At 47.7% G+C, this 18,311-nt stretch overlaps 1 protein-coding gene and 1 pseudogene across 1 annotated transcript; one reads left to right on the forward strand and one right to left on the reverse strand.

The window, feature by feature from the left end:
• Nucleotides 1-328: 328 nt before the first annotated feature.
• On the reverse strand, nt 329-1,839 carry RPP25 (ribonuclease P and MRP subunit p25). Its single transcript, XM_045848592.1, has one exon. The coding sequence runs from the start codon at nt 1,605-1,607 to the stop codon at nt 1,014-1,016; it is 594 nt and encodes a 197-aa protein (XP_045704548.1). The 5' UTR covers nt 1,608-1,839; the 3' UTR covers nt 329-1,013.
• Nucleotides 1,840-16,011: 14,172 nt separating this feature from the next.
• On the forward strand, nt 16,012-16,598 carry LOC123825302 (annotated as a pseudogene).
• The last annotated feature ends 1,713 nt before the right edge of the window (nt 16,599-18,311 follow it).

The raw sequence follows: 18,311 nt of genomic DNA on the forward strand, positions 1-18,311 counted from the left end.
CTCCCAGAAACACAATGTGCTGTCCCCTTTCCCTTAGTGGTAATGCACAGGGGGAGCCAGGCTTTCTTTCAGGCACAGACCCCTGAGCCCAGAAGCAATAGGGGGCAGGCGGCTGGAGAGAGGAGAAGCCAGGGATTGGGCAATGTCCCTCTTGCAGCATTCTGAATCTGTCCAGTCTCTGTGCCTGACCCTGAAGACTCCAACAGTTAAGGATCCCAGGCTGGGGGCGGGGGGGGGGGGGCGGCGTGGGCGGGTGCTGAGACAGAAGTGGGCAGCTCAGAGTTGTCTTTGCAAAGGCAAGCAGTTAGTGGATATTTTGGGACAGAGCCATTTTCGTGTTTATTTTATTGGAAGCAACATTCCAGCTATTGGGCTCAAGGGAGGAAGCACAGAGAGTTTTGTCCTGGGTCTCTCCCTCTGGGCCAACTTGGGGAATGGGTGACGTTAATGGAGCTAGAGCTTGTGGCCACACCTCTGCCACCATGATCTCAGAATGCTCCTTATAAGCAAGAGAAGGGAAACTAGAAAGGCAAACTGTCCTGGGGTGAGGGGAAGAATGGGGCTCCCTGCAACTCAGACTCTCCTGCCCCCAAGCAGTCCATTTCTCACCCGGTGCCCTCCGCTGCCAATGGATGAGGGTGATCCCACGCGTCCTTGGCTTCCACACTCCTGCTCCTCAGCCCTTTGATGCTAGGTGCCCTTAACCCTTGTGGGTTTTGGGCAAGGCTCAAGAGTTCCACTGCCCACCATACCCTCCCTGAAGAAGTTCCAGTAAGGCTCAGCAAAGCTGAAGGTGAAATTCTGAGTCTTCCCGCAACACACGTGGAGGAGCAACTGGCCCACGACACTTCCCTGGGGTCTTCCTCTTTTGGCTGTGGGGTCCATGATGGAAGTCTGAGGAGCTGAGACCAGGCTGTGAGCTCCAGAAGACGGAACGTGAGCGGCAGGAAATGCATCTCAAGGTCAAAGCGCTAGGGCTAAAAGCCAGGACTAGGTGGCCCAGAACAGAGTTCTCAGGCCGTCAGGTCCTCTTTCGCAGCACGTGGCTCAGGCTGTGTCCCTTTCGAGGAGCCTTCTGCTACATCGGCTTCCCCTAGGCTCCTCTTGGACGTCGCCGCCACTGGCAGGTACGAGGGGTCAGAATAGGGGCTCGGGGACTGGTAGCCGGGTTGGCGCGGATCCAGTGCATCCTTGGAAAGTAGGATGGCGAGGCTGGGCACGTTCTTAAGTACACTGAGACTGGCGCCTGGCACGCTATGCTTCTGCCCGGGTGTGGGCCCTGGTGGAAGGCTCTGCCATACCTCGCGCACGCTCTGGTAGCGCAGCCGTGTGACCTGGTGCAGGCCAGCCAGGCGGCGCTTGAGGATCTCGGCGCACGTGACCGTCTTGGTAGTGGCCCGACCGCAGCCGCTGAAGATGATGGCACGCGTGTCTGGCTGTGCCATGCTGGCGGTGGCGAAGGACAGTAGGTTCCGGATCTTGCTGCCCTCCTTGACCCTCATGTGCACGGCGCCCGGTGCGAGGTCGGCAAAGGGGCCGAGGCCGCCCCCCTTGGTCCCAAACCCCGCCGTTGCCTCTTCGGAGCGCACCTTACGGAAGTTCTCCATGTGCCGTCGTTGCCAGGACCGCCGGGACGCGGGCCTCGCCACGGGGCCTCCTCAGCCCTGGGGCGGCATGGTTGCCGGTCGCACCCAGAAAGGACCGGCAGGGACAACGGTGAGGGAGCGGCGGGGAGGCTGATGGGCAGGCTGGGGCAGCAGTAGTGTCGTCGTCCACTTCTCTCTTGTGGTTGCTGCTTTTACTCAGAGATCTGGAGCCCAGCGCTCGGCGCCTGTAGCCGAGGCCCTGCCCCTTCCGCCAGGCCGCGCCCCTAACTGGGCCAGCCTGTCCCCGCCCCAATTTCAACCGCCTCCCAGACCCAGGCGGTGGGATCCCGCGTTATAGACGCAAGGGAGCCGCGCGCATTGTGGCGCGTAACAGCAGCGCCAGGGGGTGACTTGGTTGGCGAAGTTTCCCTATAATTGCCATCAGCCATTCCCAATCCAACCTTTATAAAGAGGTAACCTAAATAAAAACTGCGTTTGTGGTGCAAATACCGCTTCAAGCCGGGTCCCCGAGCCCCTTCTGCGTTCCAATGAAGGCTTCCCCTTCTCCCCTCCCAAGGAGAGATTTACAAGTGGCCTGCGGAGCCTCTTTCCCCCACTGCTCTGGGGACCACTCTACCACAACGCTGTTCCTTCTGCTCCCGAACCTGGATACTCTCGTCAAGGATGACCTGTGCCCCGTCAGCAAGTGCAAGAGGCGCTGGCTCTGGTCCCACTCCGCGCCTGCCCTCGGACGAGGACGTTGAGGCGTGGTCCTCGAAGGGCAGCCAGAGACTGAGGTCTTAGTCCTGCTGCTCTTGACCGGGCTGGAGGTCATCGGACCTTCGGACACCCCTGAGGAGTGGGGAGTGACACTCTGGGCCAGCCTGTTCCCTGGGATGAATGGGAAGAAAACCAGGAGCTCCCTTCTCAAGGGGAGTTAAGCTCCTTCCATCTCTGTCTAAAAATCCACTATTAGAGCTGCACGCTTCAAGGTAAACCAGGCATGCTTCCCCGCTGGCGTGGACCCCGCTTCTTCTCAGGTGGAATTCGTTGTCAGTCAGCTTTAACACCCTGAGACCCCTGGGGTCCTTTTTCAAAACGCAAACGGGGTAGGCAGGTTTTAAGAAAGGAAAAGGAGGAGGGTGGGAAGTTGAAGCGTTGGTGGTATTATGAGGCTACTGGGTACTCCTCTCCAGGAACTGCTGCGTAGGACCGAGGGTGGTCCCGATCTCCTGCCAGAAGAGATGAACAGTGAAGACAGAGGCGAGATTAGTGTTGAAGGGTGGCTGAAGGGAGGGAGGGGGTTGGAAAAGGAGCTGAACCCTCCCTAGAACTGGCCCAGCACCTCACCCTTCATTTATCCAACCCACTTCACGCACCCCGCACAATCAGAACTAAGAGTGGGGCAGACCTGATCCAGGTGGGGGTGACTACGACGGAGCGTGGGGCGGGGGGCGGGCAGGCAACAGTGAGAGTGCTGGCGGCATGGCAGTGCCTGGGGGAGCTGAGCCCCAGTCTTGAGAGGGGCTGCCGGAATCCTCCTCTCCTTTCTCACGGATGCTCTTACCTCCTCGGCACCCTGTAACTCTTAGCTCTCGGTCCTTGCTGTTCAGAACCCGGGGCTGACCCCATTACCACCCCTTGGAAGTGGCTGTTGCCACCAATACGTTTTGAGTTACCGACCTCGGCCCGGATCTCCTGCTTGCTCGCTGGGATCAGGGACCCTCTGGTAGCATTCCGCTGCGAACCTGGACTTCGATCCCACGCCAGCTCCAGCGGGCCCCAGGAGGAAAAGCTATAGGAGGAGCTAGAGACACACAGCAGTTCTGAGAAGACACAAAAGCTGTTTACAGCGCGTGGCGCGGTGTAGGGAACCCCGGGCTCTATAAGGTCAGGGTAGTTGTGGGACTTCAAGGGCGGCAGTTTCGGCTAGGCCTGAGAAAAAGCCCCAGTGCGGCAGGAAGCTACGTGGGAAGGGGCTCATTAGGTAAGAACCGAGCTCTCCATCTACGGGGTGCAGGCAGGGGGCTGCAGTTTGGAGGAAGGGGTCTGGGAGATACGGATTTATGTAGGGCGCAGATGGTCCGCCTGGGCAGGTCCTTTAAGATGTGTGTGGTGCCCCCCCACCCCGCCCCCCGCAGCCAGCTGTACACACTTCGATTCACTTCGCTAGAGAGTCAGTGCAGGGAGAGCGCAGAAAGGCCCTCATCCCCGCCTCTCCTCCCCGCGGTATGCCCGCTTCTCGCTCGTCTAGCACTTAAAATGTAAATGTACATGGCGATTAGCTGCCAGGTCCCTAATTCCCGCTGAGGCCATTCATTACCCTGTCCGCACACGTCGTAACCCCTAACCCTCGGGTTGTGAGCTCCTGCCCGGCTTCGGGGTCGCACCGCTGGGGGCGCCGGGCGTGCGGGGGAGGGGCGCGGAAGGATCCGAGGGTTGGGGGATTGTGGGTGTAACGAGGTTCGTGGGAGGCGGTGGGGTGCGGGTGAGTTATGAGGCCGAGGAAGGAGAGGGGAAATTGGTGGACGTCCAGTAACCGGGGCGGTGTAGAGGCAGCGAAGAGGCAGGCGGACGGGTTGACGTGAGCGAGGGAACAGGGCTGAGGATCTGGCGAAGGCAGAATTACACTCCGGGAGGAGGCGGGAGTCCCGGAGAAGGGACGGTCGCTGTTGGGAGGTGAGTGGAGGGTTGAACTCCGGGAAGGTGGGTCAGTAAATTGAGCATCTGCGGCGCATACCCCAGGACGGTTAGAAACGTGGAAAGACAGTCAAGCCTTTCTGTTAACAAAGTCGGGGACCACAGGTATGTTTGAAGGGGGGGGCGGGTCTGTTTTCATGTGTGCTTGTTTAGAAAAGTAAATATATTTTTTAAGTATCTGCAAGAAAACAGCACACTGTATCTGTTACCTCTGAGGTCGCATCCAGTTTCTATGGACCTGTTAAGAAAATAACTACTAAATATGAATACAAAATTCTGCACAGCCAAATCATCTACTAATGTTCTTTCATTTGTACCGTAACTTCAAAGAGATTTGATACTCTTCATCCCCCCTCCTCACCAAATTAAGCACACAGCGTTGGAACTGCATGTGTCAGTGAGGTACTGACTTTGAAGCCTGAGCTTCATTAGCTTATTTTGCCTCTGTGTGACCTTGAACATTATTTAACCCCTACGCCTTGGTATTTTCTCAGCTGTAAAATGAGACTAACATAGGAACCTGCCTCATAAAGTGGTTGTGAGGGACATAACAGTATTAGAAACTTGGCTGGTATGTTCTCAGGAAATGTTGGCTAATATTTTTCATATATTATTTGTGATTAATACAACTTTAAAAAATTTAAAAAGAGAGATGAGGGAAAAGAAAGCTGGTGAAAAGGAAAGGAAATGGGCAGAGCCTTGGAAATGGCAGTTTTCCTAATATTTTAGGAAGTGATGAGCAGCAAATTACAATTCTTTTTCTCTACCGGGAGGTGGCAGGGTGGCTAGGCTGGAGCACAAGCCTGGCTAACACGGCCCCAGTTCCTGTTCTGCACTGTGCAAGCTTGTATACCTTTCCAGTGGTACATCTGCCTCTCATGGACAAGTCCCCTCCCACCCCAAGACTGGGAGAAAATCCTTGGCAGAGGGCAGGTCTCTTCCTCCTCTGTCTACATTGGTGGGAAGAGGATTGTTCTTATATGTGCAGACCCAGGGAAAAACCTGGAGACCGAAAATCTATTCCCCTAAGTGGAGGGCAGGGAAAAGACTGAAGAAAAAGGCTGGCCACTCAAGTCTGGTAACTAATGAAATTTATTAAGGGAAACTTACATACAGGGCATGTTTTGGGCAGCCACAAGAGAAATGGATCCCTGAGCACCTTGGCAGGGTAACGGGAGGCGGGCAGGGATAGTCACAGGTACCACTATGTGAATGCTACCAGGTTCAGAAATTACTTTACATGCTTGACCAGGTCAGGACAACAACCTATCCCAGGAAGCATCACGTAGCAGAGGCAGGGGAGGGGTACTATTTTATGTCAGAACGAACATCAGTTACCATCAGACAGTCTCTAAGGGGCTTTGTAGAAAGCAACCTCCATTCTGGCCCTGGTCCAGTTTGCAAGACAGAAATCAGTTGTATCATGGAACAGTCTCTCCTCCACAGGAATGAGGAGCTTCCAAAGTCCCAGCCTCTCCTAGCAGAGGCTAAGAGCATGCAAAGGAGTCAGGGAATGGAAGGTTGCGGGGGCCAGAGGGTGCTCAGATTGCAAACACCAATTGCCCTGAATTGGACCAGGCAATCTCATAGATTTATTTCCTGATTAATCTTCACAATCTTTCTTTCCATTGTTGTTTAACAAATGTGGAAACTGAGGCACAGAGAGGTTAAGTAACCTGCCCAACATACCACAGCCAGAAAGCAGCAACTACAGATAATTTGAATGAAGGTGCTCTGACTCATTTTACTACCTCACCTGATCTGAACTGCCCAGTAAAGAGGATAGATAGGGGGTCCTATATTGTGGAAGGTGTACTGGTTATTCACAGCTACATAAAAAAATTACTCCAGAGGGTATAGGAGGGATAAATGGTTAATGGAAAAGATACAATAAAATTTTTAAAAATGGAGTCAGGGCACATGTCTGGGTTGCAGGCCATGGCCCCCAGCAACCACACAATGATGTTTCTCTCTTTCTCTCTCCCTTCCCTCTCTAAAAATAAATAAATAAAATTAAAAAAAAATTTTTTTAATGGAAAAGGAAATTATCTCCAAGCTCAGCAGCTTATAACAAAAGCATTCATGACCTTAGTTTCTGAGGGCTAGGAATCTAAGAGCAGCTAATAGGGTTGGTTCTAGGTCAGGGCCTTTTTTGAGGCTGCTGTGAAGGTATTGGGATCTGCTGGGGGTTCACTCACAAGCTTACTCACATGTTGTCCAGAGGCCTTGGTTCCTTTCCACATCTATCCATAGATCTGCTGGTTTACATATTCCTTTTGACATAACAGCTGGATTCCCCCAGGGGTGGGAAAACAGGAAAATGAATAAGCAGGAAGCCACGGTGTCTTATAGAGCCACCTCTGAAGGTGAATTTGATTCCATTTCTTGAAATATCAAAGGATTTGCAGACATTTACAAATCACAACAGGCCCTGGCTGGTGTAGCTCAGCAGATTGAAGCGAAGGCCTGCGACACAATGGGTATCCCGTTAGAGTCTCACTGAGGGCACATACCTGGGTTGCAGACCAGGTCCCCAGTAGGGGGCACAAAAGAGGCAACCACACACTGATGTATCTCTCCCTCTCTTCCTTTCTCTCTAAAAATAAAATAAAATAAAATCTTTAAACATCACAACAGGAGGTGTGTGTTTGGGAGGCAAATTTTGGAGGAGAGGAAATCAGGAATCAACATATTGAAGCAAATATGTAGAAGGACCTTGAATCAGGAGAGCTAGAGTTATTTCCTGGCATACAGCAAACACTTGATAAGTGTTTGTTAAATGAATGCATGAGTGACAACTTTTCTGAGGTTGTTTTCAAGACGTTGGTTATGGCCTTAAGAGAATTCACCACTTTACAAGGCTCTCTCAAAGGTTGAGTGGGATTATGGCTATTGGGGCTCTCTGTGAATTTAATTAACAGTTAGGTATGATATCTGGAGGTAAACATGGCCTGGGAGAGAGAGATGCCATTTAGGAGTCCCTGCCCAGGCCAGGTACCTCTTAGACTGAGTCCCAGGTCCTGGGGCAGTGCTCTGATTCCAGCTATTTCTCTCTCCACCTCACTCACTCCTCACCATATCTCAACCAGTTTTTGCTTCCCCCTTGGGCCAGCCAAGACAGGACCTAGGAGTCTCAACACCAGCCAAGCCTCTGCCTTCAGGCCTTTCCTATGCTGGCTCTGGCCTCACAGTTGGTTGGGGAATAGGAGTTTGCCTCACAGACCCAGTGAGCGGTGCCATTTGGGGACAAGAACCATTAACCTTGCATGAACTTTAATTGCTTTCCTAGTAGACAGGCCAAGTCATCTGAGTCCTGGGAGAGAGGAGGACAGGAGAATGCAGAACCTAGAATGACTGAGAAAAGGGATCTGTAGGAGGGGAAGGAGCTGCAAAAGAAGTCATTGGTGCTCCTCCATCTCCCCAAGAGTTGGGTGTTACCACTAGTTTCCCATGTCCCTTCCACAATCCACACTCCAGACATCAGTGTACTTAAAAGTCACTCAACTGGGAAAAGTAGTTCCCAGTACAGTGCTTGTTCCCAAAAGTCTTGCCAGGAGCCTGCTGTGATGCTTGAAATCCTCTGTTACTGCTCCACCTTTGGATAAACTTTGACCTCTGAAGGCAAGATTATACTTCTAATTCCAAGGTGAGAATTGACCAAAAACAAAAGAATCGGAATGTTTGAGAACCTTGGGGTGAGAGTGAGGCAGGAAAGTTAGAACAGGGAACAAAGGCCTCAAGCTCTACCCCTCCCCTGTCCATCTTGGCTGAAACATTGCTGATGTGACCTTCACTGATCATCTCTTCCCGGCTTCCCTGTTCCCAATTTCCTGTAATTAAAAGAACATCAACAACCAAAAAATAACATAAAATAACAAATTGCTATCTGGAGGGGAGGGACTAGGACAAGCCATGTCGACAGTCACCCCACCAGCATCAGAAACCCAGAAGCCGAGGACCACCTTATCCCCACCCCTTTTACCCACATATAATAAAAACCTTCCACCTAGACCCTATCAACACATCTGATTCTCTGACGGTGTCTGCTATCACTTCTTGAGTGCATACTGTTGCTTTAATAAATTTATTATGCTTTGCTAAATCTTTCTGTCATGCTCTCAAATTCCTTCTTGGGCTGTGACAAGACCCGGGATTGGGTTGAGACCTCCCTTAGCTTCCCTGGGTGCCACCTGGTATCATGACGGAGGTTTGGAGCTGATAAAGTGAGGGAATAGTTACCAGTTATAATTGACATTTACCTAAGACTTACTGTGTGCTAGACACTCTACTATGTATTTACATGTACTAACTCATTTAATACAACAAGCACTATCCTACCCATTTCATAAGTGAGGTAGAGCCAGATCCAAGATCAGTCTGGCTCCAGAGTGTTTTTAATCATGGCATTGGACCTCCTGCAGGAGGAAAGGGAAGCAGGGCAGAAAGCCATCAGCTGCAGGCCTCCCCAGCTCCCCATGATGAAGGTCCTGGTAGTCCATAGTAGACTTCTGCTCTGCTAGGTGCTTGCCTGGGATGGGGGCACCAGGGCTGCTCTTCCTGTTCCAGCTCTGACCTGAGGCAGACCTTGAATGCTTAATTTATGCCTTCCTAGGATTGTAACTATTCTTCAGTGATGCACTGAGTTTTCCTACAACCTACAAAATACTTGCTTATCTAACATCCAGAAGCAACTGGTGGGTGGTTAAGAGTATGGACTCCAGAGCCCAACTGCTTGCGTTTGAATCCCAGCTCTGCCACTTGCTGATTAGCTGTGCCCCTGGTCTTTGTGTTTCAGGTACCTCTTCTGTAAGATGGTGATGATGATAATGACAGTAGCACTTTCCTCTGGGAATGGTCTCAGGTTATTCCCCAGCACTTCCGTGGGATCAGAACTTCCGCTTTTCAGAGATTTAACTCCCCTGCCCCAAGACTCACCTACTGAGCAGTGAAGCTCGTAGGCAAACGTAGAGGTGGGGTACAAAAAATAGAGAGGTGGAGCAGGATATCAGCCTCGCAAGGGACAACCAGAGCTGTTTGTTGACTGGCAGGAATGCAGACCTGGTGGTTTTATTTTGCTTGTGTGTAATTTAGCATTTTCTGCTTCATTTCAATAAGGAGTGGCTGCATCAGCTTTTCTGAGTGTTGTATATCTAGAGCCCTTCTCCCATCACTTCCTGTCGGAGTGAGGCTTATGGTAAACAATGTGATCTTGTTGCTGTAGAGGCTCCTAGGATCTGGAACACTGGGAAGAAGCCAAGAAATCGTTCCTTCTTCTGTGGGTCACCTCTCTTCCTTCCCAGGGTAGTAACAATAAAAAACAGCTCTTACCATATGTTATCCCTGTCACCCTCTCCCAAACTGCTGGTCCAGAATAGAGTCCCCAAATCAAGCTGGGTAAATTGGGGTTCCTCCAAGTTCAAGGAGCTATGTGGTCAAATCCCCTGTGTGGCCAGGAGGGTTCCCTGTCACCTCCACCTAATTAATTATGTCTTCCCTTCTTTTCAGCAAAAGGTGAAGTTAACCAAGTGTGCCTGCCATCTATTGTTCTGAAGGAAAGAAATCACAAGTTGCCCTGTTCATACTATCACAAAAGATAAAATTTAGATATTTCAGGAAGGGAAAATAACATATTTTGTTTGCAAGATTCCTGGTAGAACTCTCTCTTTACCCAGAAATGATACATACTTGCTGATTAATGTCCTGCCCAGTGACTCTGCCTTGGGGAAGAGTTGTGATTGGTTGTCACCAACTCCCATCATTTCTGCCCCCTCTCTGGGAAAAATCATGGGAAAAGACAGACATCCTCCCCTCTCTGAAGCAATCATCTTGTACCTGTGGATCTTCCCTGTGGGTTGGGGCACATCTTTCATATTTTGCCCTGGAGTCCAAGTGCTTAAAATAAAAAAATTCTTGGTTTTGTGTGACAGCTTTATGTCTTTAAAGATTGTCAACTGTTGCAGTTGCTTACTACTGGGTAACAAATAACCTTAAAACCCAGTGGCTAATAATAACAAGGATTTAACATTTCTAGTGCCTCTGTAGTTTGACTGGACTCTGCTCAGCAGTTCTGCTTAACGTGGTGTCAGCTGGGGTCACTCATGGGTCTGCATTCAGCTTGCAGTCTGACTGGGGCTGGACCACTCAAGACGGCCTCACTCACCTGTCTGTTGCCTCAGCTGCGCTGGTCGGAATGGCTGGGGTACTCTCCCTGTGGTCTTTCTCCATGTGGTCTCTAGCCCAAGCTTATTTCTTGGGTGGCTTGATCCCAAAAAGATGAAAATGGCTGCAAAGCCTCATAAGGCCTAGGCCTGGAACTCACACATTATTACTACTTCTGCATTTTATTGGTCAAACTAAGATACATGTCCAGTCCAGATTCAAGGAATCTGGGGAATCTTGCAGGGAAATAAACTCCACTTCCTGGTGGAAGGCCTGACCAGCATATACAAGCATGGGAGCCTGTACTGAGATGGCAGCCATTTCTGTGGACAGTCTACCACATCAACTAACTCATGCTTCAGAACACACGTCTCTGCAGGTCAGTGTGGCCCATGCTTGCAACTTCTACTTGAAACTTTTAAGAAATTCATCTGAAAATCCTTTGTGACCAGGGGATTTTTATGGCAGAAGAAAGGGGTAGGGAGTAGCAGGGGTGGAAAGTCCTACCCCTGGATTTTCTCTGGTGTTTATGTGGCCTCTGTTCATTGGAGGAGAGGAATATCAGGAACTAGGCACTGCCCATGCTTGACTAGTATTATTTCCTTCCTATTAACCTACTCTGGGGCTGCTTCCAGACTCCATCACCTGAACCCCGAAGCTGCCCAGTCATAACCTGGAGGGAAGAAGGCCAAGTGATTGCTGAAATCCTTTAAAATACTCCAGTATTTTTATTTAATACCCTAGTATTTTAATACCCTAGTAATACCCTAGTAACACCAGCTTTGACCTTAGCCTAAGAAATCATTGCAGGATTTTAATCAGGCCTAACTTGATTAGATTAGTTCTGTGGAAATCTCAAATAGGATGCTAAGAGGCATCAACTGCTGCATTACAAATCATCCAAAATTTAGTTGTGTAAAGCAATAGTTTATTATTCACACAGATACAATAGGCCAGGAATTAGGCAAGGCACAGCAAGGATTGCTTCTCTCTTTTCCACAATGTCCAAGGTTTCAGCTGGGAGACTCAAAGGCTGGGAACTGGAATAATCTGAAAAGTTGTTCACCTGCATGTCTATTGGTTCTTGTTGGTTGTCAGCTGATCGCCACACGGGACTCTCCCTGCAGTCTTTCTGAGTGAATTGTTTTGGGTGTCTTCACGGCGTGGTGGTGAATCCCAGGGTGAGTATCCAATGACAGAACCAGGCATAAACCATATTGTGTTTTATGACCTAACCTTGGGTGTCACACACACTGTCACTTCTGTCACATTCTCTTTATTAAGGAAGTCACTAAGCCCTTCCCAGGTTCAAGGAGAAAGGAAGTAGATTCATTTCTTGATGGGGAATGGCAAGGTTCCGAGGGGGCGTGTCGGACTTGAAATTGCTGTGGCTATTTTTGGAGAATATGATCTGTGGCCTCTAAGAGGGGCAAGAATTCAGTGAAACCATCATTATCCTTCAAAGTGCACACAGCATCTTGAGCACGCCCCCTCATCTGACCTTCTCACTCATCACTCTTCCCCAGGCTCATCCATTCAGGCCTCAGCAGCCCCCTTGCTTTTCCTCAAATATTATGAACACACTTCTGTCCCAGGGCCATTTCACTTGCTGTTCCTGCTGCCTGGAATGCTTGTCTCTCTGATATTCCCCTGGCTCTCTGCCCCATATTCTTCATGCTCTCTTCAGATGTCACCTCCAAGAGGCCTTCCTGACCACCCTAAAATAACAGTTCCCCTCCTTCAATCTGTGTTGTCTTCTCTGGCTTTTTTCTTTTTAATCCTCAACTGAGGACATTTTTTCCCTTTGCTTTTAGAGAGAGTGGGAGAGGGAGAGGGAGAGGGAGAAACATCGATGTGAGAAAGAAGCATCGATCAGTTGCCTCCTGAATGCACCTGTACCCGGGACTGTACACATCCAGACCAGGGGTGGAATCTGCAATCTAGGTGTGTGCCCTGCCTGAGAATCAAACCTATGACCTTCTGCTATAGGATGATGTGCTAACCAACTGAGCTACACTGACTGGCGCCAACTTTCTTTTTCTTCATGGCAAATATCACCTGGTAAAACTACATTTTTTTGTTACCTGTCTCCTCACACTAGAATGAAGGCTCCTTGAGGACTAGGACTTTGTTTTATTCCCAGCTGCATCTCCACCACACAGAAGGCTGTTAGATACTTGAGTAGGTGCATTGGTGTTTGTTGAGGGAATGAATGATGGACTTCTTTAGGTGTGAAAAATCAGCAACCCACCCCCAGGATATGATTTAGAGGAGTGGTTCTTAAAGCATGATCCAGAGATCTTTGGAGGTCTTTGTCACTGGGGAGACCTGAGTTAGGGGCCCCTCCCCTCAGTTCTTGTCTCATTTGCAAGAGATGAGTTCAGGTAAGAGACAACACATGTAGTGGAAACGAGATAGCAAGTTTATTTATGAAATACACTTGAGCACAAAGCTGCAAGTGGGTACCCAGCTAGTCTGAGTGCATTGCCTACTGGGATTTTAGGGGTTTTTTACTTGTAGCCCATCTCCAGGTTCCCCTCCCTCCTTTCTCCAGACCTTGGTATTAACATACAGTTTCAAAGGCTTCCTTTCCCAGATAGTAGAAATGATACACACAGAATTCCAAAGGCTCTCCTCCTCCCGCACGCTCATGATTTCTTTTGTGATTTTCAGAACACCTGGCAATCTTATCTGACCGGGCTCAGGACTGCTGAATTAATGGGTGGGACATATCTCCCTCCTCCTACCTGCCTTGGTTTGCTATCTATTCTGCCTACCAGTCTGTAAGACCCTTTCTTGGAGAGGGGGTGTCCACAAGGTAAAAACTATTTTTATAGCAATACTAAGACATTATTTGCCATTTTCATTCTTATTCTGTCATGAATGTACAGTGGAATCTTCCAAAGGTTGCATGACATGTGATATTGCAGGAGATTAAATGCAGAAGCAGATAAATGACTCCAGCTGCCTTCTGTTAATCCAGACATTAAAAAGATTCTCAAAATTGTAAAACAATGCCATGCTTCTTTTTTTTAAAATATCTTATTTATTTATTTTTAGAGAGGGAAGGGAGGGCGATAGAGAGAGAGAGAGAGAGAAACATCGATGTGCGGTTGCTGGGGTTTATGGCCTGCAACCCAGGAATGTACCGTGGCTGGGAATCGAACCTGGGACACTTTGGTTCCCAGCCCGCGCTCAATCCACTGAGCTACGCCAGCCAGGGCTACAATGCCATGCTTCTAACTACTTTTTTGTGTGTGTTTGTTTTGGGAAATATAATTATTTAAAATAATTTTTACGTTACCATGTAAAGAGTTTATTATTGCTATTTTATTTATTTATTTATTTATTAAGACTTATTTATTTATTTTAGAGAGGGGAAGGGAGGAAGAGGGAGAGAAACATCAATGTGTAGTTGCCTCTCGCCTGCCTCCTACTGGGGACCTGGCTTGCAACCCAGGCATGGGCCCTGACTGGGAATCAAACCGGTGACCCTTTGATTCACAGGCTGGCAATCAATCCACTGAGCCACACCAGCTAGGGCTATTTTATTTATTTTTTAATCCTCACCTGAAAATACTATGTTTATTGATTTGAGAGAGAGAGAAAGGGAGAGAGAAATAGAAACATCTATTTTAGTGAGAGAGAAGCATTGACCAGTTGCTGCCTGTATGCACCCTGACATAGTATCAAGTCTGCAACCTAGGTATATGCCCTGACTGGGGATTGAACCTGCAACCTTTTGGTGTATGGGACAATGCTCCAACCAACTGAGCTATTACTGCTATTTTAAATTAATCGGTAGATAAACATTTTTAAATTTTCCCAGTTTTAATTTATAATAGAGTAAATATTAGTAAATAGCTCATATGAAAAAGTTAAATGGGTTTACTGATAATTTTTAAGACTGTGAAGTGTTTCTGAGACTAGAATATTTGAGAGGGTAGAAAGTAGAGGCTAAGTGTGCTATGTATTATGGAATTGGGGGCTTTGGAGCTTATCACCAGCAGTTCCAGAGGGAGATGAAGGTTAGAAGAAGGCTGAGGGACCTGGAGCTGGGCAAGAGCTGGAATGTGCACAGGAGCCCAGCATCACAGTGGCCCATGCACCCTTGGAGGGACAAGGCCAGGGCAACATTCTCTCATTTCAGGGATAACCAAATTGTTCTAGGGACAGTCATGTATAATATTTATTGTTTTAATGGATCCAAAATATTTAGCTTGTTTGGAGAAATTTTCATAACAGTGTTTTTATTTTCATGGTAAGTTGCATACAATAACTGAAAAATAAAGCAACCAGATTCTTGAAGTCAAAAGTGGAAGAAATTAGTGGTACAAATTAGCTTCAGTTTCTAAAATTAAAAGTCAAGCAGGGAAAGTAATTTTTTCTTATTAAATAATGAGTAGCCACAAAATTACCAATTCATGAAAGCAAGGTTAATTTACAGCAAACTAGCCCACAAGAAACTGATGAATAAACTAGACACAGACTGCCAAAGAGCCTGGCAGTCATCTCTGAGCGACACCCTTGGAAAGGTCCCTGGGAGCCCAAGTAATGACCAGAATTATGATTGTTGGGTATTGAGTCAGTACGGACATTAGTTACAGGATTTACCTGATACCTTTCCAGTAAATAACCTTTTCTGCTTACATTAGCCAAAGTTGGCTTTTTCACACTTACAACCAAGAACCCTTGACTAATTAAGGAATCTTCAGCACACAGGGCACACTTACCGCCTTGGGAGCGGCTGAGACCATCCAAGGAGAGGAGTTACAATAGCTTGAGTGGGCTATGGACAGAGGGATAACAATTTTGTTTTGCTTTTGAGAGCTGTTTGAAGGATGAATAGAGGAAACAAGGTGAAATTAAAGGTGCTGAGGAAAGACGACAACTGAAGGCTCAAAACCCTTGAGGAGATTAGCAGGGGTGGGAATCAGACAGAGCACAGTGCAGGGACTGGCTTTAGCCAGGGAGGGCATGAGGAGACATATATTTAGTGCATTCAGGCTGCTATAAAAAATACCACAGACTGGGTGGTTTGCAGACAACAGAATTTTATTTGTCAAGGTTTTGGAGGCTGAAAGTCTGAGACAAGGATGCCACCATGGTGCGGGGGAGGCCCTCTTCCAGGTCACACACTTCTCCTACCCGCACACGGGGGAAGGGCCCAGGGGGCTCTGTGGGGTTTCTTCCAGGAGAGCACTAAACCCATTGTGAAGGCTCAGACCTCATCACCTAGTGACTTTCCAAAGACTGTTACTTTCCTCACATCCTAATACTGTCACATTATGAGTCAGGATTTCAACATACTGATTTTGGAGAGACCAAACATCAGCTTATAGCAACATCTCTTCCTCTGCAACAGGTAAGAAGGAGGGAAGGATGTAGGGGCATGTCATTTAGTACCCCCCCCCCCCCCGAAGGAGTTGAAGTTACCTGCTGAGAATGAACAGAATGAGTAATACTGGGGAGGAATTATTCCCAACAGGCTTGGCAGTTTCCATATTCAAGGACATCATCAGGGTAATTCCAGAAGAAACAAGAGTGTGGCATGAACACAGGGAAGCAAAAGAAAATAAGGAAATATGTGACCATGAAGAGAATGCTTAGTCTGAGAGATCAGAGGCTTAAAGAAAAGGATAGATTAAAACCTAAAAAGAAAGAAAGGAAAGATCCTAATGCACTCAAGGAAAGCGATGTTCTCCAATACCCTTTCTGCTTATTCTTCCAATATAACACACAACTGGGCCCACCTTACCACATCCTGGTTGATACCAACTTTATCAACTTTTCCATTAAGGCTAAACTGGACTTAGTACAGGCAGTGATGGGCTGTCTCTATGCCAAGTGTATCCCTTGTATAATTGACTGTGTAGTGGCTGAAATTGAGAAATTGGGGCAGAAGTATTTAGTGGCTCTAAGGATCTCCAAGGATCCAGGATTTGAACGTTACCATGCACACAACAAAGGAACCTATACAGATGACGGTTTAGTACAGAGAGTAACTCAGCACAAGTGTTACATTGCAATCACAGTTGACCAGGACCTTAAACCAAGAATCGGGAAGACCCCTGGAGTTCCCAACATGTACATTTCTAACCATAGGTACAATATTGAGCGAATGCAGATGATTTTGGAGCCCCTCAGTTCTAATACTTAAAAAACAAAGTTCCTCTGCTTTCCTTCAACTAACTTTCTCTGTTGCTGGTTTATTAAACATGCTACAGAATAAGCTATTATTACTCCACTCACCCATTTGCTTTGTTATGAGCTAAGTATAGTTAAATACACCTCTTTTTTTATGTTGTTTTGAAAATGATATTTTGTATCATTTTGATATTTATTACATCTTTTCATAAATGAGATGACTGCTCACACAAAAAAGGACATCATTAGGTCATAGGAATTTATTGAAAGGATACCTGGGGAAAAGTAACACTATTAATCATTCATTTATCAAAAATATTTATTTGGTCTCTATCACATGAAAGGTGCTGTTATAGTTGTTGGGGTTACAGGGATGAACAACACAAGAACCCTCAGTGGAGCTCATATTCTAAAGAAATAAACATAATCCAGTGGGTGTGCTTATACCATCTCCATGGCACCGAGTCCCTGGGTAAGGCGAACTCCGCATTGCCCCTGCAGATGATGATACAGAATGAAACCCATGGCCCCCTGGATACACTCAGTCACTAGCAGGCCACTCTCTAGTGTGTTTGTGCTCACTGAATGGCAGACACTGCTGGTACCCTCCCCACTATCCATTCTCCTCTTCTTTCTCACTGATTTTATTGGCAGAGACAGTGTGCCCACTTAAGAAGCTAAAATGTTTCACATAGACATTTCCTTGCCAAATAGGAGTGACAGTGTGGTGGTTCAGGCCAATGAGAGAAATGAAAATTGTTGGGTGGGGCTTTCTGGGAAGCTGATAAAATGTGGGTGCAGACTCAGCTGGCCTACCTTTCTGCCCTTTGCCCTTCCTCCTCTCAGCTGCCTGCAATGCAGCCATGATGGCTGCAGCTGAGAAGCCATTTGAAAGGTCTGCAGGAAAGTCCAAGAGAATGCAGAGACTTCTGCCCTGAATCTTAAAGTCACTGAGCCCATTCATTTGTTCCTGGACTTCTCATTATGTGAGAAAAATACCTATTTTGTTTAAGCCATTATTATTTGACTTTTCTGTTACATACAGTGAAGCTAAATCCATAGCAGACACAGCAAGACCTGCTGTGTTGTTCCTTGTGATAGCCGTGAGAATGGTTTCTCACACCTTTGATTACAGGGAGTTTAACTGACCAAGGGACCTAGCTGCTTCTTACCACTGCTGGACCCCTGTGTTGGATTCAGTTAGATTCCAGGCAACACAGAAATTGTGTTCCTAAATCCCCTTAGAGACTATCCAATTCCTCCTTTATTGCCCAAATGGGCTGGTTCTGAAATCCATCACTGCATTCGTGCCAAGGTCAAATTTCCTCCCATAGCTGCTTTTGGCTGATGAGTGGCTGCAGATGGGATATTAAAGCTAGCACACTCTTGGGAGATGCATGGGAGATGGTGGCTTTGGTGAGGGGACTCCCTGTGGTCTTGCTGCTCTTTCCTCAGAACTGCACAGCAAGCTAAAATGCTTCCACTCACTCGCTTTCTTCCCTCCTCTCCTTCCCTCCTTCACTTAGGGTCAGACTGTAGTGTAGTCTGATGGCTCTCCTGACTCCCTCTTCATTTTCTTTAAAGAAAAAATTTTTTTATCCTGACTTGAGGACATTTTTTTCATTGCTTTTAGAGAGAGGGGAAGGGGAAGAGAGAGTGAGAGAAATTTTGATGTGAGAGAAACATCAATTGGTTGTCTCCTGTACATGTCTGCAACCT

This window comes from Phyllostomus hastatus, unplaced genomic scaffold (assembly GCF_019186645.2).
Source record: "Phyllostomus hastatus isolate PE091 unplaced genomic scaffold, TTU_PhHast_1.1 phas_contig_62, whole genome shotgun sequence".
In the NCBI taxonomy this organism is placed as follows: Eukaryota; Metazoa; Chordata; class Mammalia; order Chiroptera; family Phyllostomidae; genus Phyllostomus; species Phyllostomus hastatus.

Bases quoted from the DNA above. Each gene is read 5' to 3' on its own strand.
- RPP25 (XM_045848592.1), bottom strand. From the start codon at position 1,607: ATGGAGAACTTCCGTAAGGTGCGCTCCGAAGAGGCAACGGCGGGGTTT.